The 25,769-nt window shown below is 39.4% G+C and overlaps 1 protein-coding gene across 3 annotated transcripts in view; it reads left to right on the top strand.

Moving 5' to 3' along the window:
• The window catches only part of LOC131368211 (cell adhesion molecule DSCAML1), a 92,317-nt gene that overhangs the window by 43,129 nt on the left and 23,419 nt on the right, over nt 1-25,769 (top strand). For 2 of the 3 annotated variants that reach the window (XM_058414192.1, XM_058414191.1), the window contains exons 4-19: nt 445-591; nt 966-1,244; nt 3,477-3,752; nt 4,003-4,299; nt 6,260-6,532; nt 7,166-7,447; nt 7,760-7,879; nt 8,476-8,652; nt 11,723-11,928; nt 12,148-12,244; nt 12,449-12,577; nt 12,888-13,055; nt 13,182-13,252; nt 13,340-13,580; nt 20,673-20,819; nt 21,095-21,250. In XM_058414192.1, the coding sequence (XP_058270175.1) occupies nt 445-591; nt 966-1,244; nt 3,477-3,752; nt 4,003-4,299; nt 6,260-6,532; nt 7,166-7,447; nt 7,760-7,879; nt 8,476-8,652; nt 11,723-11,928; nt 12,148-12,244; nt 12,449-12,577; nt 12,888-13,055; nt 13,182-13,252; nt 13,340-13,580; nt 20,673-20,819; nt 21,095-21,250 (3,066 nt within the window). The remainder of the gene's footprint in view (nt 1-444; nt 592-965; nt 1,245-3,476; nt 3,753-4,002; nt 4,300-6,259; nt 6,533-7,165; nt 7,448-7,759; nt 7,880-8,475; nt 8,653-11,722; nt 11,929-12,147; nt 12,245-12,448; nt 12,578-12,887; nt 13,056-13,181; nt 13,253-13,339; nt 13,581-20,672; nt 20,820-21,094; nt 21,251-25,769) is intronic. The other variant, XM_058414193.1, reaches the window with a different exon arrangement.

The following is a 25,769-nucleotide window of genomic DNA, read 5'->3' as shown; positions in this document are numbered from 1 at the left end:
TGAAGTCCAAAGAGCCGTCACTGGCAGTGAAGCAAGCCTTCATTAAGCTCAAAATTTAAAACAAACTCATCTGAGAGATAACAAAAACATTAGCTGTGGCCAAATCAACTATTTGGTACATTCTTAAAAAGAAGGAATGAACACCAAAAGACCTAGAAGACCAGAGAAAATAACTGTGGTAGATGACAGAAGAATTATTTTCTTAATCAAGCAAAAAAAACAATTGAAAAAATGCATATTGTCTTATCTTATGGTGTGTCATGTATTGCTATCCATGGAACTGAATTGTATGGTATACATTAACACACACACATTAAACTTAACACTCTTTTTCTATCTCTTTCTGTGAGTAAATATTTTGATTATATTGTTTTTTTTAATATGTAGTCTACATGCCTGTGTGTATTAGCATGTGTGCATTGATCTTTCTGTATCTGTGCACAGGTAATAGGTTCTCCTTGACATTATATGGGGCCCTGTACATATCAGACGTGCAGAAGGAGGACGCGCTTTCTACTTACCGCTGCATTACCAAACACAAATACAGTGGAGAGACCCGACAGAGCAATGGTGCTCGTCTCTCTGTGTTGGGTGCGTATGCTACAATTACTTTCTTTTAGAAAATAAGCTAATGACACTCATGTTAGTACATAAAAAACATTGTTGCCTAAAGATGTTTACACTCAGAATTCATCACTGCCACTGTATAATCCTACTTGAGTTTCCTAGATTTTCAGAATCAATAGCATAGGATTAACTGTATATAGTTTAAATACAGTTGTTTTTGTTCATGCTCCAAAAAGGCATTCATGAACAGTAAGGAACTAAACAAGTCAAAATTTGGTATTTGGGCAATTTGGGCAGCTTGATAAGGATGTTGCCTGATAAGTTTTTACTGAGTATCTTGGAGAAAGTGCCACAGTATAAGTGACTGTTATTTACAGTATGTCTTCTGTGAATTTCAGATCCTACTGAGTCCACACCCTCAGTGATGGACAGCTTCCAGTCAGGTGAAGTGCAGGTGGGTCGCAGCGTGGAGCTACCATGCATTGCCTCAGGCTTCCCCAATCCCACTATCCGTTGGTTGAAGGATGGCAGGCCACTTCCGGCTGACTCCCGCTGGACCAGGCGTCTCACAGGCCTTACCATCAGTGACCTACGCATGGAGGATTCGGGCAACTACATCTGTGAGGTCACCAATAGCTTTGGCTCTAAGGAGGTCACAGGATACCTCAATGTGATAGGTGAGGAGATGAATATTGGGAAGGTGGGAGAAGGTTTGTGCACAGTACTATAAATGTTTGTTTAACCTTGAAAGAAATAAGAAGGATCAGAGGTTTTTCAAATGAGTATTGTTTACAGTAAGGGGTTTAGTACAATTGTGTCATCCAAATGTATGGTTAGTTTTCCTTGCTTTAACCTCTTAAGCTGCTCAAGAATCAGATGACTGATGAAGTTGATATCAGCTTTAACACAGTGTCACAATGTAATACATGATTCTTACAGAACATTATGCATGTAAAAGACACATTACACAAGATGTGATATATAACAAATCCAACATTTATTATATTTAGTGGAATTTTTATTTCAGACTCGTCTGCTCAGAGTATACTGGCGATTAACTCATGAATAACTATATACACTATATGCCCAAAAGTATGTGCACCCCTGACCATCACACCCATATTTGCATGCTGAACATCTTATTCCAGATTCCCTCTGCTTTTAGTGCTTTTAGTGATCATTCAGCTACAAGAGCATTAGTGAGATCAGACAATGATGTTGGAAGGCTAAGGAGGTCTGGGGTTCAGTCAGTGTTTAGTGAGGTTGAGTCAGAGTCTGGGCTCTGTGCAGGACACTTGAGTTTTTCACTATGCTATAAATGTTTTTTTGTGTGTTTTATTTTTTTGCAGAATGTAGAGAGACAGTTCATGTTCTTCTTTTTCTTTAGAATTTCCTTGTTGTGTCATTCCAGTGTGTTAATGTTTTAATCCACCTCTTGATGTATTAGTGCATCATAAGAAAAATAGTTATCAAGATGTTCTTTCCCAGTTATATTTTGTTTTGATCAGTTGTCAGGTCAAGCTTTTTGAGGTTTTCAAATAAAACTACTAATTAAAGGGAAAGGGGCATAAAGCTTGTACTGTATAATCAAAACTGAGAAATAGGAATTTTAATAAAATGAGAAAGAGAACATGAGAGTGGGTAGAAACAGAAAAAATAAGACTGAGATATAAATATGAGTAGAGCAAGTCAAATAGAATCTAACATATCTGAAAACTGGAGTATATCTAATACTGACTTGTTCAGGTTCACCTTTAAGAAGAAAGAAAAGACGAAATGGTACTGGCAAGCTGGATGGTCTCTGTCACTTTCTGCTGTCCATAAGGAAAAAGGGAAGCAAAAAAAAAGCAAAAACAAACAAAACAAAACAATATATATATATATATATATATATATATATATATATATATATATATATATATATATATATATATATATATGTATATATATGTGTGTGTGTGTGTGTGTGTGTGTGTTTAAAGGGACAGGAAGGAGAGAATAGTATAGAGCAGGAGGTGTGGTGGACTTTTGGACATTTAGCCAGTGGGCAGATCATACCAGTGTGCACACACACACTCTGACAATGCGAGCAGTGAGGGTGCCACAGACACCCGCACATTCACACACTAAGCCCCCAGCACATAACACCAGCTGCCTTATTGCTCACTGACATTTTCTTTTTCTTCCTCTCTTCTCACGTGGCTCTGTCCCCCTCCGTCTGTCTACTCATTCCTGTTTTTCCTATGTTGTAACCTGTTTTCTGTGGGACCAAAAGTAAAGTGGAAATTCAGTGTTATCATTAATGTGTAGCACGGTCAAATGCCCTGTAAATACAACAAATGGTAAATTTAAGTACTACTGCTGCTAATGAAACTACTGCTATATAGCACCTTGATTATTAAAATGGTGAAACCAAAATAAAGTGCTTTTAATAAAAAGAAAAAAATAAATGCAGAAGTCACTAACTAAACTAAAAGTGCTAATGGGGTAAATAGCATGTTGACCTGAATGAAATAGGAGGAACATATTTAAATGGTGGAGAACAGGGCAAGACCATCCAACAAAATTAATTGAGTAATCTTACAATATATAAACAAATTCATCCATCAGATGTACTTAAGTAAGGTGCCATGTGATTGCTTATTCTGATAAGTGATTCTAACCTGAAATTAGTGGTTCAACTACTACATGGGAAAGATGAGAATATCACAAAAATCCTGTATAATTATCACAAAACTTTTCTTACCATCACCAACCATCCAGATGTTAAATACCATCCTATCTACCAGATTTATTAGTGTCCTTTTAAAAACAGACAAGAACATATTAAATACTGTTGTGTTGAACATGAATATCTTAAAATTATCTCTATCTGTATTTGTCTCTTCTCCACTCTCCTGTCTCCCCAGAGCCACTAAGGGTCACTGTCTCCCCTAAAAACTTGAAGACAGGTATCAGCAGTACAGTGATCCTGTCCTGTGCTGTTCAAGGTTCTCCTCATTTCAGTGTGTCCTGGTTCCGGAACACAGAGCCTGTACTTCCTGACCAGCACTTCTCCATTCAGGGTACCAACAATGAGACTCTGTTCATCACTGCTGCCCAGAAAAGACACTCAGGCGCGTACCAGTGCTTTGCTACTCGCAAGGGTCAAACAGCCCAGGACTTCTCCATTATATTGCTGGAAGGTGAGTTGCCATTGAACACAGAAATGATTGAGAGAACATGCAGCTGTTTCTTAGATATGGAGAGCTTAAGGTTTTTCTCTAATTACCAGATTAATTAATTAAGTTCAAACAAAGCTTACTTTAGGTTGGTGATCTCTTTTTTGACAGAAGATAAAAGATTTCTATTTAACAGACCACTTCCACTTTGTTTTAGTTCTATTATAATTATTTATTTGGCTTTTTTTTTATCTTTCCTCCAACTATCCTGCAGATGGTACACCAAGGATTGTCTCATCCTTCAGTGAACGTGTGGTGGCACCAGGTGAACCCTTCTCCCTAATGTGTGCAGCCAAAGGTGCCCCTCCACCCACCATCACCTGGACCCTGGATGATGAGCCGATCGCTCGGGACTCGGCGCACCGGGCCAGTCAGTACACGCTCTCGGACGGCTCCACTGTATCGCATGTTAACGTCAGCAACCCACAGATCCGCGATGGGGGCGTGTACCGCTGCGCTGCACGCAACTCGGCCGGTAGCGCCGAGTACCAAGCGCGCATAAACGTAAGAGGTGCCTGTCTACTTTTCAATCTCAGCTGTTAGAGGGTGGCTTTAAACCCATAACCTCCTTTTACCATCACTCCACCAACCAACCCACCCACCCATCCATTCCTCATTTAAATGTCCAAAACTCTTGAGTTTGATCAATACATTCCACTTCCTGTTGCTGTGGGTTCAATGTTTGCAGATAGTTTTAGCTTTTTAATCTTCTTTCTCTGGTTAGTAGATTTGAGTTATGTTAGATATTGAAGACATTAAAGAGCTAGCATGCAGGGAAGGTCTCTCCAGCCTGTCGAGAATAGGAGTTAAAATACATCAGAGGAGAGGAGAAAAGAGGGTATTTATTGATATCAGCACCTTTTTACCTCTTTTTCCCTCTTTTTGCTTCCTATTAATGCTCCACCTCTTGCTCTCTTTCTTTTTCCCTTTACTTAGTTATGATATATTTGTATTCTTATAAGAAGACATGTTATCATTCTTGTGTGAATATCTCTCTCTCTCACACAAACACACACACACACATTAATGATTTTTTATACCCAAACAAGAAAAAAAAGACAAATGTCCCTACAAGGTTGAATCTGTTGGATATTCATATCCTACATTTGATCCCCACTAAGATATAAAAACATGAACTTACTGTAAGTCCATACTTGCACTGAGTCTGAGGAGATACACAATGAGGCAGTAATATATGCATTCTCATTTAAATTCATCTAAATGCAGTTGCGCAATCTCAAAAACAAACCCAAAGCTTTTTGAGAAGTGTTCTTCTCAAAAGCAGTATAGACTGCATAGACCTTTTATTATTGAACAAACCTTTAAGAGAGCTCATGAATTCTTATTTTGTGAAGCAAAAACAAAAGTGTGTGTGTGTGTGTGTGAGAGAGAGAGAGAGAGAGAGAGAGAAGGGGATACTGTAAGACAGTTTTTATTGAATAATACATCAGGCATTGACTGTCAGAGCTATGACAAAGCTCAACATGCACTGAGCAGAGAGACAGAAAGGCAAACGACAGCAAGAAAGAAGGGCAGAGAAGACGAGAATCTTACACAAAATCTTCATATGCAAATCTCCATATGCATATCCTCCATTTTGTTACTCCTTTCCTTCCAGTACGTAATAGTACTACTTATACTGTGACTCTTATTTATTCCCATTTTTTGTCACTGTTTGTCATCATCCTCTGTCCATCATCTCTCCCTCTCCCTTCATTCTCATGTATATTGAGAACAGAGTCCTTCAGAGGATAGCTTTCTCCCATTTCTTTCCCACAAAGAAATGCAGTGAATAGTTTCATTATGAAGTTACAGTGATATGCACTTTGCCTGCATTAATCAGATCATCGCTGACCTTTGCCATGAATTAACTATGACCTCAAGGGTGCATCTAGTATGAATGTTAACTGGTTAGCAGGTGTGATGGTAGCTGAAGCCTTCTGAGAGCCTCTGTTCTCACCAGTTCTTGAAACCTTTACATGTGCATTTGGGGTATTTTATTTAAATGTGATGTCAAATAAACTTATCCCGATAAATTATTAAACATGTGATGTAGCTATTTGAATAAACAGTATATTTTAGATTAGTTTACATGTATAATTTATTGGCACACAAAGATAAAATAATAAATAATAAAAAATAAAAAATCATATTTTATAGTAACACAAATAAATGTGCACACATATTCATTATGCTCTGACAGAGCATTCTAACCCTTTCTCCTTTCCATTATTTATCCTCTTTCTATACTTTCCATCTTCCTTGCATTCTGTCACTTCTTTATTCTTTCCTTTTCCTCATTTATTGTTCATCCCTCCTTATTTCAACATCAATCTTTCACTTTTTCTCTTTCTCTACCTGACTCCTCAACTTTCTTTCTATGTGTACCGTAATGCCTCTATTTCCATCATCACATCTCATCACTCTCTACTTCTGTCTGGTTTTTGGTTGTTTTCCTCTTTTTCTCTCAGGCCCCCCAAGTATCAGGGCCATGCGCAACATTACAGCTGTGGCTGGGCGCAACACCTTCATCAATTGCCGTGTGATCGGCTACCCATACTACTCCATCAAGTGGTACAAAGATGGCATGCTGTTGCCAGACAACCATCGGCAGGTGGTATATGAGAATGGTACACTCAAGCTCAGTGATGTGCAGAAAGGAATGGATGAGGGAGCGTACCTGTGCAGTGTGCTCATCCAACCCCAGCTCTCTATCAGCCAGACTGTCTATGTCACTGTCAAAGGTTAGCAGCTGTTCCTGTGCAATTCCAAACCCAGTCCAAACCCTATTCTGCAATTATTAAAAATTACCATGACATCATACCCCTAGGGTCTACAAATCTTGAATTTGTGATGGTGGATATCATATTTAATATTTTTGGAATAAAGAATTTAAAGAAGCTTTTAGCATGAGAACAGTATGGTCCACATTGGATGTATGTGTCTGTGTATTCATGTTTTTGTGTCCATGTGAGTCACTACAAGGGAACACTGACTCCAGTGTGAAGATAGTATAGTGTGCTGCTTGTCTTGTCATGTCTCTGATTTAATTAACTGAATTTTAACGAGCCCCAGATTAAATCCCCCAGATGTCTTCAGTTGGACCCCCTCCCTTGGTTTCCATAGCAACTCCATTATTCCCCATGCCAATTGGGCTCTAATTAGAGCAGCTATTATGGTCTGGAGGGAGAAGGAGGTAGTGCATGTGTGTCTGAGTTGGTTTGGGGGGTGTGGTGGGGGAGGGTGTTGTGAGGGTTTGTGTTTCACTACAGACCATAGAGAAGTATACATATCAACCTTTCCTGATGAATACCAAATTTCTCTGTCTTATTTTTGTACTCTCTTTTCGCTTTTCTCTATTTCTATCAATTTCTTAGTCCCCCCTCTCATTCAGCCTTTTGACTTCCCCCCTACTTCAATTGGTAAACTGATGTACATAGCATGTGTGGTTTCATCTGGGGACATGCCGATCCGGATAACATGGCGCAAAGATGGTCAGGAGATTGTGTCTGGCACTTCTGGTGTTACTATTGAGACCAAGGAGTTCATGAGCTCATTGCAGATCTCCAAAGTTTCCCTAAAGCACAACGGCAACTACACTTGCATCGCCAGCAACGATGCAGCCACCGTCAGTTCTGAAAGGCAGCTTATAGTCACTGGTGAGAAAATATAGACATATTTTTCCAGTTATAGAAACAGGTTCCAACTAGCTTCTAAGTATTGCAAGGAAAGGGATGATAGCTGCCGATCATAAATCAGTGCTGGCCCTACAGCAATACACTAAAGTTTCTGTCTGAAAATCATGGGAACTTTATCACTTTTACTAGCACTGACTCTAAAACATGTACCTAGTAAATCTCTACCATTGTGAAAAGGAGATGTGTAAAATGATAAAATATCAACAAAGGGTAATATTTTGATTTCATTAGACTGTTTTCTTGGTTAGATAAATTCTGTTTTGGCTCTTACAGTCCCTCCTCGTTTCCGAGTTCAGCCTAACAACCAGGACGGGATCTATGGAAAATCTGGCGTTCTTAATTGCTCTGTGGATGGTTATCCCCCTCCCAAAGTCATGTGGAAACATGCCAAAGGTATTGTCTTTTACAGTGCAAAACCTAGGCCCCCTTTACAAAGCAATACATTCAACATAATTATAGACATATGCTGCATTCATGGTGCTTTGTCAGTTGTTATTTGTATGTTGCAATTTCCCACTTTGGCATGTTTGATATATAAAGTGGGTAAAAAAAACACAGAATGTCTTCTATTTGCTCATTTGGAACATGTAAAGTTACATTCTCTAAAAAGCTGCTTTAATCACACTTTTACAGTCAGAGGTCCAAGTGGCTGTTGGTACTGTTCTACTGTAGAACTGGTTAGTCTACACCAAGTTGACAAGTTGAAATTTCAAGTTAAGGGGCCATTTTAATGTGCTCTTTTGTATATTTTACTGGTTTACCTGGTTATAGACTGGGAAGTACAAATTGCAGCTTCGTCTCAAATGCAGCATAATATTTACTCAACAAAGGGAACTGTGTTTTTGAGTGTAGTAGTTAGTAGTAATTATATACATATTCTATATTGTTTATACAGTTTATTATATTAAATTATTTTAGAGTGTAATTCTTCAGCAAAATGTATTATTATGCCTTCTTTAATGAACATTTATTTCATTTTGATTTTCCAGGTATTGGAAACCCACAGCAATACCATCCAGTTCCTCTGACTGGCCGCATCCAGATCATGCCAAATGGTTCTCTTCTGATCAGACATGTTTTGGAGGAGGATCGTGGCTACTATTTATGCCAGGCCAGCAATGGTGTGGGCTCAGATATCAGCAAGAGCATGTTGCTGACAGTCAAAAGTAAGTCAGAATCCTTTGTACTATGAAACATAATGTAACATAATTTATGTAACATAAATAAAAACATACAGTATATACTGAAAATATCAAACCATACCAAACCAATAACTTTATTATTATTATTATTATTATTATTATTAGCAGTAATAGTAGTATTGGTAGTAGTACATTTTTAAAAATTGATGAAGGGAACACTTAATCATCACAGATTAATACCAAGTTAATTTAACTTCAGCAGTCTGTACAGTTAGGATAAGTGATTACCAATCAGTTTCACCTGCTTTGGTACAAATGAAAGTGGCAACAGGTGAACTGGAGAGGCAACAACATAACAACCTACAGGAAGGGAATGGTATTGCAGGTGGTGGCCACAGACAATTGTTCTATCCATATCCTTCCTGATTGATTTGTCTCTAGTTTTGTTTTGTTAGGGTCCTTGTCACTACTTGTAGCATGAGGCAGTACCTGCAACCTAATCAATTTGCAGTCCAGCTCCTTCAGGATGACACATCCATACCTGCCACCATAAGGAAGTTTGCTGTGTCTGCCAGCACAGTTTCAAGCGCATGGAGAAAACACAGATTGACAGGCCGATACACAAGGATAGCTGAATATGGCTGTAGAACGGCAACAACCCTGCGGCAAGACCAGTATCTGCTCTCTAGCACTGTGCAGCTCATTTGCCCCATTCTCTTTACAGATGAGCACAGGTTCACATTGGTTCTCATTGAGTGAAAGAGCCTAGAGATACCATAGGGAATGTTATGTTGCTTGCAACATCATCCAGTATGACCGTTTTGGCAGTGGCAACAGTCTGGGAAGGAATACTCTTGGAGGGTCACACAGACCTCCACGATCATTATATACCAGGATGAAATCCTCAGAGATATTGTCAGGACTTACACTGGTCCAGTGGGCCCTGGGTTCCTCATGGTTCATGACAATGTCTGGCCTCATATGGCCAGAGTGTATAGGCAGTTTCTATATGATGAAGGCATTGATGCCATTCACTGGTGCTCAGGCATCCCAGACCTGAATCCAACTGAGAACCTCTGGAACATTATATATTGGAGCATCCAAAGCCACCAAGTAGCACCATAGACTGTCCAGGAGTTCACTGATGCCCTGCTCTAGGTCTGGGAGGAGATCCCAGGAAACCATCTGCCACCTCCTCGGAAGCATGTCTAGACATTGTTGGAATAAGTATAAGTAAAGATTTTCAACTTGAATATTTAATTAATCGAGATGCAATTTGTGATTTAAGTGTTTCTTTAATTTGTTTGAGTAGTGTATAAATAATATTGAAAAAAACATGTGGTACAAATTAACTAGGGTCTTTTTAGCTCACTCTGAAATATAACAGCTCTTCTTTGTGTTGCTGTAGTTTCACATGCTCAGATACACACAGCCCACAGTCAGACAGATGAAGAAAGCAAGAAAAAAACATAAACACATTTGCTACCCCTCTTGTTCATCCACAAAATCCTCTCTAAAGATGTAGACCTTTGCCTAACAGCAACCCTAATGTTCTACATAACCCACCACCCAATGTAAGCAAGCAAGCCATCTGGCCTGTGACCAGATCCCAAGCCTAGAATAGCCAGCCACAAGGTCTGTCTCACCTTTTTTTTGTTCTTTGGTCAAGCGAAAGCTAAAATCACAATAGTCTTATAACTTTTGTAATATATGTCACAAAATATCACATGCCCATGCAATAAAGAAAACCTGTTTAAAATCTCAACAACCACTGCAACTTGGCAACCTGTGCTCTCTGGGGCAGTGTGAGGTGGTGAACCTAATGTGTGATCCTGGAAATGAATGTAACTAATCCAGAGCAAATGCTTGAATCCACCAGGTCATGCCACACTGCAACTTATCTGCAACTATCCTATTATTCGTGACAGTGCCCTTCCATCATTATGCTGAATCATTGTAGAATTGCTGTCAGCAGGATGGTCTAGCTAGCTTTTTGAAAGAATAATTGTGGATCAAGAACTGGGTGTCTCCACTATACAGCACCTGACTGTGGAGGCCTAGCCACACATAGTGTCTGACGGACCAACATATCTAGGTATCACTAGGCATTGTCCTGTTGTGTTATCCTGGCAAGACTAAGGTTAATTTTCAGCAAGCATGAAGGGGAGCAAGGAAATCCCTTAGATAGTGATTGAAAAACCTGGGCAAGAGAACTTTTCTCCATGTCTTCATTACCCAAGTCTCCAAACATTTTGGGGTTTTCATAGCCTTTGATTTTTTAGTCTTTCCTAGATCTAACCTCACCTGTACCCAGTACTCAGTGACCCAGATTGTTTTTGTTCAGTCCTATAAGAGAGAAAAACTATGAAATATCTGGAGTCCCCAAGAACCAATCTGAGTATCTCTGACATAAGCCACTGGCAATCACTATGGAAATACAGCAGGTTAGTGGTGCATTACCAAACAGCCCAAGCCTTATCACTGAACAGGGGTGTAGAGGTGATCAGATAGAATTATTCAATCAGAACTTCAGTTTGATACAAGAATCTGTTTTAACAAATGGTACGGGTAGTGTAAAAAAATAATTTTAATATAGTGTTGGCACTTTTTTCTATATCATTCACCTCTTTTTTCCATGTTATCATTAGTTTTTTTTTTTATAACAAGCTGTAAAAAAAATCATGTATTTACTTCTCTCTCTCAGTCTGTCTCTCTTCCTCTCTCTTTGAAGATGTGTTGGTGTTATTGATTAAACTGTTTCTCTCCTCTGTTGCCCTCAATTCTGTTTGTTTCCTTTAGTGGAAGGAGGGCAGAATGAATAAGTGATGAAAACAAAACAGCAGAATTCTCTTCTAATCGATAAAGTGTGTGTGTGTGTATGTGTGTGTGTGTGTGTGGGTGGGTGGGTGTGTGTGTGTATGCAAGCATGAAGGATAATATCTGAGCAGTGTTCATTTTAAAGTTTCAAATTAATGTAACAGTCACACAAACATTTAAATTCTAATTACTTTCTTACTTACTCATTTTCTCCTTCACTCATTTCTTTTTCTATATGGTATATTTTATCATGTACTTCTCTCTACTCTCTCTCCAGTTCCAGCTATGATCACCTCTCATCCCAACACAACTATGGCTATAAAAGGACAAAATAAAGAACTAAACTGCACTGCCAGGGGTGAGTACCCAATTATCATTCGCTGGGAACGTGGGGACACTGTCATCGACCCTGACCGTAATCCTCGCTACTCAATCACCACTAGCCCCAATGAGAAGAGTGATGAGGTGATTTCCACGCTGAAGGTGAGACACACCATATACATAATCTAAAAAATAATCAAAGAGACTGAAGGAATGTCAATACGTAATCAATCAAGTAATCTAAGGCATAAGATTATGACAAGTTATTAGAATCTTGAAATATAGGTACAAAATACCATCTCCGTTATTCTCTCTCTTCTTTCCTCCCTCCGTCCTTAACCCCGTTATCTCTCCCCTCTCTCTTTCTCTCTCTCTCTGCAGCTGAAGCCAGCTGAGCGTGGGGACTCTGTGTTCTTCTCATGTCATGCTATCAACTCCTATGGAGAAGGCCGTGGCCTCATTCAGTTGACTGTGCAAGGTAACACAACCAGCCATGAAGACCAAATTCATGTCTGACATGATACACCCTATCTAGAGACACAAAATCAATAATTTATCCTCGTGCTCTGTAGCCCCTGCTTTTCTTGTTATCCCCAATTACTTTAAGTCTTTCTCTCTTTCTTGTTCTCTTCCTTACCTGTTTCCTCACTTATGTTGTGCCTTTTTTATTTCCTTGATGTAGAGCCTCCTGATCCTCCAGAGTTAGAAGTACGTGAGGTAAAAGATCGCAGTATGAACTTAAGGTGGACCCAGAGATTTGATGGGAACAGCCTCATTACCAGTTATGATATTGAATACAAAAACAAATCTGGTATGTGCTTATCTGCAATTCAGTTTGGGGCACAATAGCCAACTTAAAGAATATAAAATTTATATAGATATTTTGGGGCCAGATAGACTGTTTGACATTGTCCTATATACTGTATAATGCCAATTGCTTACATACAGTTTTTATTGGATTATGATGCTTATAATGCATTCATCATAGTTTGTGTTAGTGTGTTATTATTAATATTATATCTAAAACAAAAATTAAAAATAAATAAATAAAATAATTCAGTGCAAACATACTTAAATTAATAAGGGTATGCTGTATTTTTTCTGTGCTGGTCTCTTCATAGATCCATGGGAACTGAAGCATGCTACACGCAAAATTTCCCCAACTAATAACCAGGCCAACATAGTGGAGCTGCATCCTGCTTCTGTCTACAGCATTCGTATGTACTCATACAACAAAATTGGCCGTAGTCAGGCCAGCAAAGAGCTGACTATCAGCACGGAGGAAGCATGTGAGTACAGAAGTTCACACACACACATTCACATACACACACACACACACACACACACTGTACAGCAGTTTTAATGGACAGCAGTCAGCTTGTTATAAACTGATCTGACATTTTGGCTTATCACAGCTCCTGATGGGCCGCCCATGGATGTCATTCTGCAGCCTATGACATCACAAAGTATCCGTGTTACATGGAAGGTACACAGCCTGAGTCAAATTTGCCAACATGTTACAACCTGGATGATTAATACAATTAGAAAAAAAAAATGTTTGCTCTTGTTGCAGGCTCCCAAGAAGGAGCTCCAGAACGGTGTAATCCGTGGCTATCAGATTGGCTACAGAGAGAATGGGCCTGGCAGTAACGGCCAGTACAGCATAGTGGAGATGAAGGCAACTGGTGACAGTGAGGTGTATACGCTGGATAACCTGAAGAAATTTGCCCAGTATGGAGTGGTTGTTCAGGCCTTTAATCGAGCTGGAACAGGTCCATCGAGTTCTGAGATCAATGCTACCACACTAGAAGACGGTAAAGACATATTTACTTGTATCATATATTTAGATCAGGGGTTCCCAGACTTTTTGGGCTAAACATTTTCTTGCTTTGACATTTTTTCAATCTAGTTTTAAAATATAGGACTAATGTAAAATTTGAACACTTTATCATGTATGTAACATATGTGTGTGTTATGTAAATATTATTTGCATTGACTAACCAGTCTGTTTTCTATAAATTTGTGTGCACATGCAGAAGCAGCAACAGCATGGGTGGCATTATTTACACACTCGCTACATATCTTATGTACATCCAGATGGTTTAAAAGCGAGATTCATTCTCCTAAAACTTTCCACCACTTTTGTGATGGCTGTTATGGGCTGCATCTCAAATCAAAAACTATGATCTTAAATTCAAAAATTCTTAGTATTCTAAAAATTCCCGGAGACTGGTACACGAAACAGACAGAAATACGTGTGTGATTAGAGACACAGTGCTAGTTCATTTTGCAGATGTAGGGGCAATTTTTAGACTGCTACCGTAGTGCAGCATATCAGGATAGTGAAACTATAAGCAATATTTATATTATTAATATGCAAATTAAAATAATGATTCTGAATTACTATCAAACCCCTATTGTTATGGGGTTATCTTATGCATATGTTGCTATAAGATAAAAAAAAAAAAAGGCATTACAATTGTCCCATCTCAAAGTAACAAATATTTCGTAAATGAAAAAAGACTGTCCTAATATTATTTACAACAGGGGGCCCCAACCACCAGGCCACAGACCAGTACCATGCAATACTACAAACTAATTACAATCAGCCAGCAAGCAGCCATTCTCAAAAACTTCAACAATATATGGGTCCTGCTGTATTCTGACTGACCCCTACTGGGTCTACTACAGACACAAACGCTATTCTCAGATGCTCCTGGAGATTATCAAAATGAATATTAAAGTCTCTACAGAATCAACCAATTTTAAAAGTTTGCAACTGTAGAAAGTCAGATTATAGCCCTGAAAAATGGGGGTCTGTAAATAATAATTAGTGAAAATGAATTAGTAGACTTATTTTTTGTGGCTAGGTATTGTGATGTAAAGGAACAGGTATTGCTGGAATACATGCTGTTCAGACAAAAGTGTAGGTGTGTGTGTGTGTGTGTGTGTCTTGCTGGCCTTGAATTGAAATTGGAGAAAAATGGAGAGGAAAGAAATTGGATAAGAGGTTGTCCATGAGCATGATATACAAGGAACAGCATCATCTTTAAAATTGCCCCCCCAAGCCAATCAACTTTTCTAAATCACAAGAGTAACAGAAATAGATCAAAATACTCAAGAGCTTTAGAGTGGCAAGAATAAATACTGTGTTGAAACCCATGTACGAGTATATTGGAAACAGAGCAAAATGTGATGCCTGTTGCTCAGAAGCATTGCAGATGGTGGTGAACCCTGAATGGTTGACATACCGTATGAAAATGAAATTAAAGCGTTCCACTGATACTGAAGTAGATGTGTTTTCAGCCATGTAGACATAAAAGTTTTCATGAGCGACAAAAGTGCTGCAGGGTCCAGGGCAGGCTCCAGGTGTCACTGGACAGAGGAGAAACGAGAAAGCGGTGCAGAATTTACCTACTGCAACTGCTAAGAAAACCATCGCAAAGTGTCATGCCTTGACAACATTGACATCAAAACCCTGAATACTCACTGCCCAAAGCTATGCAGTGGTCTTAGTGAGGTTCATCAGGTTGAAAACAGGTGCTGTACCCTTCTCAATGAAGACCCCCAGACAGAGCAAAAATAATGATGAGTTGTTTCATAGAGAGGCTAGGAATCATCAGTAAAGTACAGGAGCCAGGACGATTGGAAGCCTGTGGCCTCTGTATTGCAGTCAAGTACATCAAATTCTTGATCAGTAAGTTTAATATAAGTGTTTAAGATATAACCTAGTATTTAGCAGTTCAAAATCAAAGGTGCCGGCTGTGCTTTCAGTATGATCAAAATGCATGATATTTACATTACTAAAATAAACTAAAACTAAAAGTTATTATACATTTTTGTTCAGCCCATGGACTTCACAGTCTGAGTATGCTGGAACCTGAGTGATGATGCAAGGTAGTTAGCAGAAGGTACTTACTTGAGCCACTGTATAAGTATATCTGGTCTGTAAGTCACAGAGGACAGTGTGCCAATGTACCATTAATGATAATAGTACCATCTAACTCAGTCTAGTGATAAGCTTTTATTGTTTTTTCCCTCTGGCTAGTAATGTTATGTATATGTTAAAATACTTATTCTTCTATCTGTTTAGTTTCCTTTCCCAGCAAAGTGCTGGGAATCCTATTTCTTCTTCTTCTTCTTCTTCTTCTTCTTTTTCTAATTATTATTATCACTACTACACTTTACACTTCCTATAAAGGGCCCCTGCTTCGTCACACTCATCGTCTGGCCATTCAACCTGAGTGAGCCAGGTGACCAAGGCAGTCCTCTGCTAAGTTGCTGAACCACAGTCACATTCAATGTGGTCCAACATTTTGTGACCATATTAAAAATCTGGGTTTTTTTTTTTCATTTCAATTTGGAAATTAAAAAAGTGTTAGAATTTTGACTCTCAGTCTGACTATGAGCAGCCAATACAGTATTATTTTTTCAGTAGAATATTATAATTTCAAAGAAGCTATAAGACTATGTAAAAATATTGTTTACAGTGCCAGATAAGTTAGATAACATACTACAGCATACAAGTTCAACATACTAGTTAGCTAAATGTTTTTTAAATGTTAAACCATAAGTTGTTTATGTATATTTTAATACCACTGTAAATAAATAAATTAATACTTCCCATTTACCTGTAAACAAACTGGCATGTAGTGTTAGTACTGGGCATATAGACTTGCAGTAGCATGTCTGATCCCTTGTACTGTGGTCCTTGGCTGCCAGGGGCTATACTTGTCATTATAAAGTGTGTGGTCTGTTGTGCATGCAACCCTACATGTGGCCAGTTGTATCCCTGCACATCTTAACCCACAACCTCATTTCTTTGTACCATACTAGAGAGTTGGTTGTCTGTTTGCAGACTTCTGCTTTTCCATATGTGGTCCAAGTGAAGTAAATCACTGTCTTATGAATTTGCAAATTCCTAGATATATAACAACTTGGCTTTCTGATTATATCATCCTGTTCGATATGCAGATCTTTCTTCAACAGGAGATGTGCATTTGCCTTTGCCCAGGACTTGTTCTTCCACATCATCACTTGGAATTTTGTGTTTGATGTAAAATACCACTGTGATCTTGTTAGTCAACACTAGTATATGTAACCCATTTAGGGGTTCCGGTACAAAACTAAATGTTGTACTACTAACCATACAGCTTTCATTTCATTTCTTTGATATATTGTTATTGAGCTTCCTTTCACATTAATTTTTTTCTCCAATCTGTGGACAGGCATCTGTTGTTATTATTTCTGATTTGCAGACAGAATACATAAGGGTGTACCTCAAAGGATGAAATGCGCACTAAAGCAATATCTTGTGTAACCTATACTAACACATGCTTTTGATATGTGACTGAAAGTCATTGAGCAATAAGCCAACACTAACACATTGTCTGAGGTGCAGCATTCCCACTACTGGGGTTGCTGATTTCAAAACCCCTGCCAGGCATAAAAATGTATATATATGGCACTGGCCACATGTTATTTTCTGACTGCTTTTCAGTTTAAAAAGATACTTGTCATATTGGGTAGGAAATTCTATTTTTAGCGTTTTAGCTAAAAAAAAAAGGGCACTCATTGACTGTGTTCTGATTTACACTGAGATCTTCTGTTTCCTTTGAGGTTGAGCTACCATCACTCTGCCTGAGATAGTTACTGCCTCAGCCAGTAGTAGCACACAAGTGTGTGCCTCTGTATATAAGATGGCTTTAACTACTCTGTATTTTAATGCGCTGTTCATTTTCAGAGTGGTGAACATAGTGTATGAAAAAGTGTACTTGGTAGGGGTCCAAGCTCTCAGCAATTCTTCTTTTTCTCTGCTAAAACAAACTATCCAAAATATAACTAATATATTAATATAACTAATATATATTATTACTCAAATTAAATATTATTACTGAAATGGCATGAAACACTTCCCAGGCTAATAAAATGGAAAAGGGCTCAGGACACCTGCTCCCTCCACCCACATAGATTGTATGCTAATTTGCATAAAATGTTTAACACATTTTAACATACTTGTCCTCGAACCAGGCTTCTAGTTGAACTGAAATTGAAATTGAAATTGAAAATGAAACTGCATCTTTTATGCAAATCTCAAAACAGACATCTAATAAAAAGTGAAATTTGAAGAGTATGCTCAACTATATGTATTTACTGTACAGCTTGGCAAAAACTGGGTATGGGATCAAAGCCTAAATCTGTAAAGCCTAATCAAATTTATGGATATTGACCTGTTTTTCTACATTAGCTCTTGTCTAATCAACTTTTACCTACAATAAATCACACTGTTTTTTTCTGTTTGCCTCTATGGGCAAAGGATTGTGGTATTCATTTTTTGGAAGTCCAAGTGGGTTGGGTGACTATTACAAGATGATGTATTCTTTCGGATTTAGTAGGCATTTTGAATATTGTTTATTGATTGAATATCTGGTGAATGCTGTGATATTTGGACCACAACAACCACTACTTGCAGCAGTATGTTCTACATCTTGTTTTTTTTATTCTACATTACATATGATATATGTCTCCCTCTCTGTCCCTCTGTCACAAGGCTTTATTCGTAAATAGGCATAATTATGAAAGCTGTCAGTGAGTGAGAGCTAAGGACTATGAATTAAAACTGAAAATGAGAGAGGGCTGGACTTGTGAATTGTGAGTGCAGTCCTCTAAATGGTGGTGGCAGTCTTCAGGGGTCAGTCAGGCCCCAAAGCCTCTTTTAACAGTGCTGTGGTTTCTCTTCACCCTTCTCCTTCTCCTCTTTCACTCTCTTTCCTTTCTCTTGCACCCTCTCTTCCTGTGCCAGCTGCAGCTGCTCCTGCATAGATGCGAGCCAGCTTCATCCCTCCTCCTTTCATCCTGTCCTTCACGGTCATGCGTTCTCTTCCAGCTAAAGGCACACAGACATGCACTGTCTTACCTCAATAGCACCCTTGTTTATTCAAGAGCACCATTTGGCACCTCATCATGGGCACATTTGCCATGTATCCGGGCAGAAGCAAAAGTGTTATTGAACATTGCAAGAGAAGAATTTAAATAAACATTCCATGGGTCTTTCATTTAAGGAATTTGGTGATGATTTTTAATACCTGAACTTGCATGTTAATGTAATGCTATTTCAGACAATACTGGAAAATGCTGAAAATCATGTGCCCAAAAGTTTTGAGAATGACACAAATATTAATTTTCAGTCTGCTGCATCAGTTTTTATGATGGCAATTTGCATATACTCCTGAAAGTTACCAAGAGATGAATTGAAATGAATTGCAAAGTCCCACTTTGCCATTAAAATGAACTTAATCCCAAAAACACCTTTCCACTGCATTTCAACCCTGCCACAAAAAACACCAACTGACATCATGTCAGTGATGCTCTCATTAACACAGGTGAATGTGTTGACGAAGACAAGGCTGGAGATCACTCTGTCATGCCATGGTTACCTGCAAGGAAACACGTGCAGTCATCATTGGTTTGCACAAAAAGGGATTCTCAGGCAAGGATATTGCTGCTAGTAATATTGCACCTAAATCAACCATTTATTGGATCATCAAGAACTTCAGGAAGAGAGGTTCCATTGTTGTGCAGAAGGTTTCAGGGTGCCCAAGAATGTTCAGCAAGTGCCAGGACCGTCTCCTAAAGTTGATTTACCTGTGGGATCAGGGCATCACCAGTGCAGAGCTTGCTTAGGAATGGCAGCAAGCAGGTGTGAGTTCATCTGCACGCACAGTGAGGTGAAAATTTTTGTAGGATGGCCTGGTGTCGAGTAGGGCAGCAAGGAAGCCACTTCTCTCCAGGAAAAATATCAGGGATAGACTGATATTTTGCAAAAGGTACAGAGATTGGACTGCTGAGGACTGGGGTAAACTCATTTTCTCTGATGAATCCCCTTTCCGATTGTTTGGGGAATCCGGTAAAAAGTGGATAAGAGTAGGTGAGTGCTACCATAAGTCCTGTGTCATGCCAACAGTAAAGCATTCTGAGACCATTCATGTGAGGGGTTGCTTCTCAGCCAACATAGTGGGCTCACTCAAAATTTTTACTAAGAACAAAGCCAAGAATAAAGAATGGTACAAAAACATCCTCAGAGAGCAACTTCTCTCAACCATCCAAGAACAATTTGGTGACAAAAAATGCCTTTTCCAGCACGATGGAACACCTTGCCATAAGGCAAAAGTAATAACTAAGTGGCTCAGGGAACAAAACATCAATGTTTTGGGTCCATGGCCAGGAAACTACCCTTATCTTAATCCCATTGAGAACTTGTGGTCAATCCTCAAGAGGCAGGTGGACAAACAAAAACCCACAAGCATTTTCCACAAGCAACCCACAAACTCCAAGCATTGATTATGCAAGAATGGGCTGCCATCAGTCAGGATGTGGCCCAGAAGTTGACTGACAGCATGCTAGGGCAAATTGCAGAGGTCTTGAAAAAGAAGGGTCAACACTGCAAATATTGACTCTTTGCATAAACTTAATGTAATTGTCAATAAAATCCTTAGACACTTACGAAATGCTTGGAATTACACTTCAGTATACCATAGTAACATCTGACAAAAAGATCTAAAAAGACTGAAGCAGCAGACATTGTGAAAATTAATATTTATATCATTCTCAAAACATTTGGCCACAGCTGTATATTATCATACTACTCCCTGAATTAGTTTTGACTACAAAGATTAAACATTTTTAAAAATTCTAACAGATGTTTTGATTGTGATGTTTTTATGCATTTTATATGATTTACAATGTGTCTATATAAACTTATCTGAGCTAGATTTATTTTGTTTCAACTGATTTATATTAATTTCTTTTATGGACTTTCAGGGTGATTCAAGTATAGTGCACAAGCTAAAGTTTTAAAGCATAGTCCATGGTGTTCTAAATGTTTTGTTTTTCTCTTTCATTTCCAGTGCCCAGCCAGCCTCCTCAAAATGTGCGGGCCATCACAGTAACATCTGATGAGGCAGTGATTACATGGTCAGAGCCTCCACGGATGACCCTAAATGGGGTCCTGAAAGGATATCGTGTGGTTTTCTGGTCCCTTTTCCCTGATGGAGGTGAGTTCTATTCATGTCACAAAATGGGGCTGAACCAGTGTAACTGTACAGTACAATACAACTAGTACTACTATAACTATTGTTGTCTTATTCATTATTTTCACCTGTTTCTTACAATTCCCAGTGCTATTGTTGTTTTTATGTGGATACATATACATGTACATATGTGTACTTATATGTACATGTGGTACATATAAGGAATTTGTATTTTAGAAATATTGATTTTATTGTACTGTATAAAAGGATGTGTATTTCATACCTCACTCCTCTTTCAGAATGGGGTGAGATGCAGAACATTACTACAGTACGCGAGCAAGTGGAGTTAAAAGGCTTGGAAAAGTTCACAAACTACAGTGTCCAGGTGTTGGCCTACACACAGGCAGGGGACGGTGTCCGCAGCAATGTTCTCTACATACAGACACGAGAGGACTGTGAGTAAACACACACAGACAAGCGAAGAACTACACATTCACTAATATATGTGTATAACAGAGCTCACAGAGGTGAAGTAAAGATCATTTGCAAATCAAGTTCAAAATCAAGGGTAAGACAGTCCAGGTCATTACCTAAAAATGCTCTACGAAAAACAAATAAAAAATGTGATCAATAATGTGGTAGAATGGGCAAAGTCAAACCAGCAAGTAAAATGTGATGATTCTCACCTGTGACTTGTTACCACCAATCTAATTATTTGACACATCTGTCATGGACCTCTTTTCTGGTGAGTTCTCCTGATCTTTTGTTGAGTTAGGCAGGCATGCAACTCCTCCCATTGCTATAGAGCGATGCCCAACATATTGCTGAGCAGCTGCCACCAGACAAACCTTGATGCATACCTTGATGCATACCGACCTTGTACCCATACCTTGATACATACCTACCTTGTACCCTGAGAGATGGTAGGACCAGTCGAGCAGTGCTAGTAGATCTGAGGGAGTGAGGTGCAGTGCGAGCAGTAATAAGAGCTCTAAGGTAAGAGGGAGCTGGTCACTTTTTGGCTTTGCAGGCAAGGATCAGTGTTTTGAATATGATGGCTATACCTCCAGTAGAGAGAGCGCAGTGGTGGGGTGGAGTGGAAGAACTTAAGCAGGTTGAAAACAGCTGCATTTTGGATCATTTGCAGAGGTTGAATTGCATTCAGGGGTAGACCTGCCAGCAGAGAGTTGCAGTAGCCCAGCCTCAAAGTGATGACAGACTGAACAAGCACCTGAGCAGCCTTTGTGGATAAAAATTTTTGAATCCCTCTAATGTTCTAGAGAAGATACTGACATGAGGATGTCAGATTAGCAATATGCAAGGAAAAGGACAGCTGATTGTCTGTGCTACCCCAAGGTTTTCAGAATTTTGCAGTGATATTACAAGATCCTGACCTGGGGATGAATTACCTGGGATGGCCAGCAGTTCATTTTTGATGGCATTGAGTTTCAGATGATGAGCCATCATCCATGACAATATGTCCACCAGAAATGCTGAGATCTGAGCAGAAGCTGTGGTATCTGAGGAAGAAAGGAGAAGATAAGTTGAGTGTCATCAGCATAGCACTGGTAAAAGAACCCGTGTGAGGATATATCTTCACCAAGAGAGTGAGTAAAGGAAAGGACCAAGTACTGAGCCTTGTGGGACACCAGATAGTTTGTGTGGAGCAGATGTTGATCCCCTTCATGTTACCTGAAATGAGAGACCTTCCAGGTAGAAAGCAAACCATTCCCATGCTGCTCCACAGATTCCAAGACTCTCCAATGGGTTTTCCCACATTCAAATTATTGTGCAGGAGGTGGAACCTTCTAACTGTAAAAATTAAATTCAGTATGTTCTGGAATTTGCTTCAGGCCCAAGAATGACATTACTGACTGTATGATGGGGTATTTGACTACAAGGATTTGCAAGAGGTTAGTACTCATTTTACCTACATTGAAATTTAAGTTACTTGCAAAGTGGCAAGAAGGTCAACTATGATGTAAAGCAAATGGAAAGAGTTGATGCAGCTCAAACATTTCAGCCAGTCTCTTAAAACTGTGGATACAGGCTGTTCCTATGGATCTGGCAATGGTGGTTCCTGAAAGGGTGGAGCTAGAAATACAGGTAAGTGTAAAAAGTGCAGTTCACCCCAGTCCACTGTAGAGACAACCTCTCATTGTCCAAAAGATCAAAGTTTGCCAGTATGCAACAGAAACTGTCCAATTTGTGTTCAACTTTACCCAGTCCTCAGAGAGCACCACAATGAGATTCCTTAAGGTGTGGCCAATAGGAGTTACCTGAACACAAAAATGTAGTGCAGGATGAACTCAAGGCTGTGCTCAACACTGGTGTAATTGAGGAGTCCACAAGTGATTGAAGCATTATAGTGGTCTTGGTACCCAAGACTGACAGGTCAGTCTGTTTTGTGAGGACTTTAAAAATGCAATGTGGTGTATAAACGGCTCCCTTTAATTCAACACTGGACTTAACCAAGGCATACTGGTAGATCAGATTGACTCCAATATCTAAAGAAAAAGACAGACCTTTCCATTTCATTTTGGTTAGACAGTGTGGTACCCTTCCATTTGAGTTTTTTGGAGCCCCAGACATGTTAGTGTCTTATGGACTGTCTTAAGCAACAACATCTGAGGGTTGATGAGATCCTGAGATCCCAGCAAACCCAAAGAAGTGTGCACCTGGATGGGTGAAAATACAGTATCTAGGTTTTCACTTGGGCAGGTGTATCCCCAAATTTATAAGACAGCAGTGATTGCAAATCAAAAAAGGTGAAGTAGTTCCTTGGGCTGGCTGGCAATTATCAGAGGTTTATAACAATTTTTTGGACATCACAAGCCCACTGACTAACCTTAACAAAAAGGGGGCACCAGGTCCATGTGGGGACTCTTCATTGCACTCTCCTGGCTATTGTTCCCTTTTGTTCTGTTCACTATGCAGTGGACAGAGGGCTGGGGGCCATTTTGTCCCAGGTGGTGGAGGGGGAGGAGCACCCCATGCAATTCATCAGCTGCAAGCTTTTACTGAGGGAGACCAAGTCTTGCACAATCAAGGAGTGTCTGGCATTCAAGTGGGTGGTCCTCACCCTCCAGTTCTACCAAAGGAGGCTCCCTTTACCCTCTGATTTGATTGCACCTTGCTCCACTGGTTCCACTGCACAAATGATGCCAATGCATGTATCACTTCTTAGTACAGCCATTCAAATTCCAAGTGGTCCACAGGCTGGAGCCAGAGATGGTGGTGACAGATTACCTTTCCTGGCCAAGGGGAGTCAACTGCAGTCTGGATGACTCCCCATCTGAGTCAGGTGTATGGGGGTATATTTCAGCAGGGGCATGGTTGAGCATCAGCTTCATATGGAGGGGAGGCAGGTCAAACTGGCAGATAATGCGTGATAATTCTCACCTGTGTCCTGACCAGCAGCCTACTTATTTGTGTCTCACTGTGCTTTCAGTGACTCCCCTGGTGAGGGAGAGAGAGTGTGTGACACAGCTGGTGGAGCTTACAGGGCACATACGTACACACACATGAACTTGATGGAGCAAAAGCCTTTTGAGTTTGAAAGTGTGGGTTGAATAAGTGCAAGCCCGGAGCTTGGCTAAAATTTTGTTTGGTTTTATGAATGATACTTTTTTTTTTATTTCTAATTTGGTCAAGAGACTAAGACAGATGCTTTGGAAAAAATTTCCTTGATGGTGAAGATGGCTATGTGAGGAGGTCAGAGCTGACGTCTAGTTTTATGTGGACCATGGGCATTGCAGGATAAGAAGGATTCTAGGATACCTGTTGACAGTTATCCTGATTTTCACTGACCTATGCATTCTTGAGATACCTGGATATCAAGAGCAGTGGGAGGTATGGTATGTACCCAGGAAAGTTTCAGGGGTTAACAGGGAGTGACGGCTTTCTAAAACTGGGTATAGTGCATCTGCTGTACCACTTTTGGACTGGGGTCTGTAGGTGAGCATGAAAATGAAATAAAAGGGATAAGTGAAGTGGTAAAGAACTCTGTCCACCTTGCTTGGTGTGGGGTTGTCCTGCTTGCAGACTTGATGTATTTGAGATTCTTATCTCATCATCATCAGTCATGTTGTTAAAGGGAAAGTATGTGACCTCCAGCAATTATCGCCTAGTTCCACCTAGTTGTCACCAGTTCATTCCATCAACTCTCTGCATCCAAAGTACAAATCATCAGATTAAACTTAGCAGCTGTTTGTTTATTTTGTTTCAATGGGAGAAGCCTTTCTAATGTACCTTTTAATAATGGATTGTGCAATACACAGTGAAATGAAATAATGTTCATCCAGGACTACATAAAGACACAGAACTACATATGACAACACAATTGAGGGCTAAAAAATAAATTAACCTCTTCACATAAAATGCACTTGTATAACCTTGTGCAAGACAAAAGGCAGTGCAAGACAACAAACGGACAATACAATACACTACAAGAAGTTACATAAAATGACGATAGAATAAGACGATAAGAATGCTTTGTTTTGCAAACAAAACACCAGATATCAGAATACATAACAAACCTAAATGGCTAGGCAACAGCAAAATGTGAAAAGGCAAGGTCATACACAAAAGGTCAATCAAAAAATGAAATGACTCATACACAAGATTGGCACAGATGAATACACAGATGCAATACATGCAATTGTTTTCCTCATGACAGTTATTTATAAAATGTGTGTTTGTATATTTAAAGTCTTTCCACAAAGTATTCAATTCCTGTAGGTAGGTGTGGAGTGATCTAAAGGATGACTGAAGCTGTCACAATAACAAATCCAGTGTGTTTAAGATTAAATTTGACATTACCCCTTCTGAGAATCAAAATGCCAAAGGGTGGGTGCTTGAAATCTGAGTACAAGTGTTTGTGTCTAACCCCGCCCCAAATCACTGCCCAGACAAGAAGGATTAATTCTTTGTGGATTAGAAGGCATTACGTTTGTGCTTACACTGGTGGGCATG

Source organism: Hemibagrus wyckioides, linkage group LG17 (assembly GCF_019097595.1).
Source record: "Hemibagrus wyckioides isolate EC202008001 linkage group LG17, SWU_Hwy_1.0, whole genome shotgun sequence".
In the NCBI taxonomy this organism is placed as follows: Eukaryota; Metazoa; Chordata; class Actinopteri; order Siluriformes; family Bagridae; genus Hemibagrus; species Hemibagrus wyckioides.
Note: the sequence above shows the minus strand (reverse complement) of the source record. Positions and strands in the feature narration are given on the sequence as shown.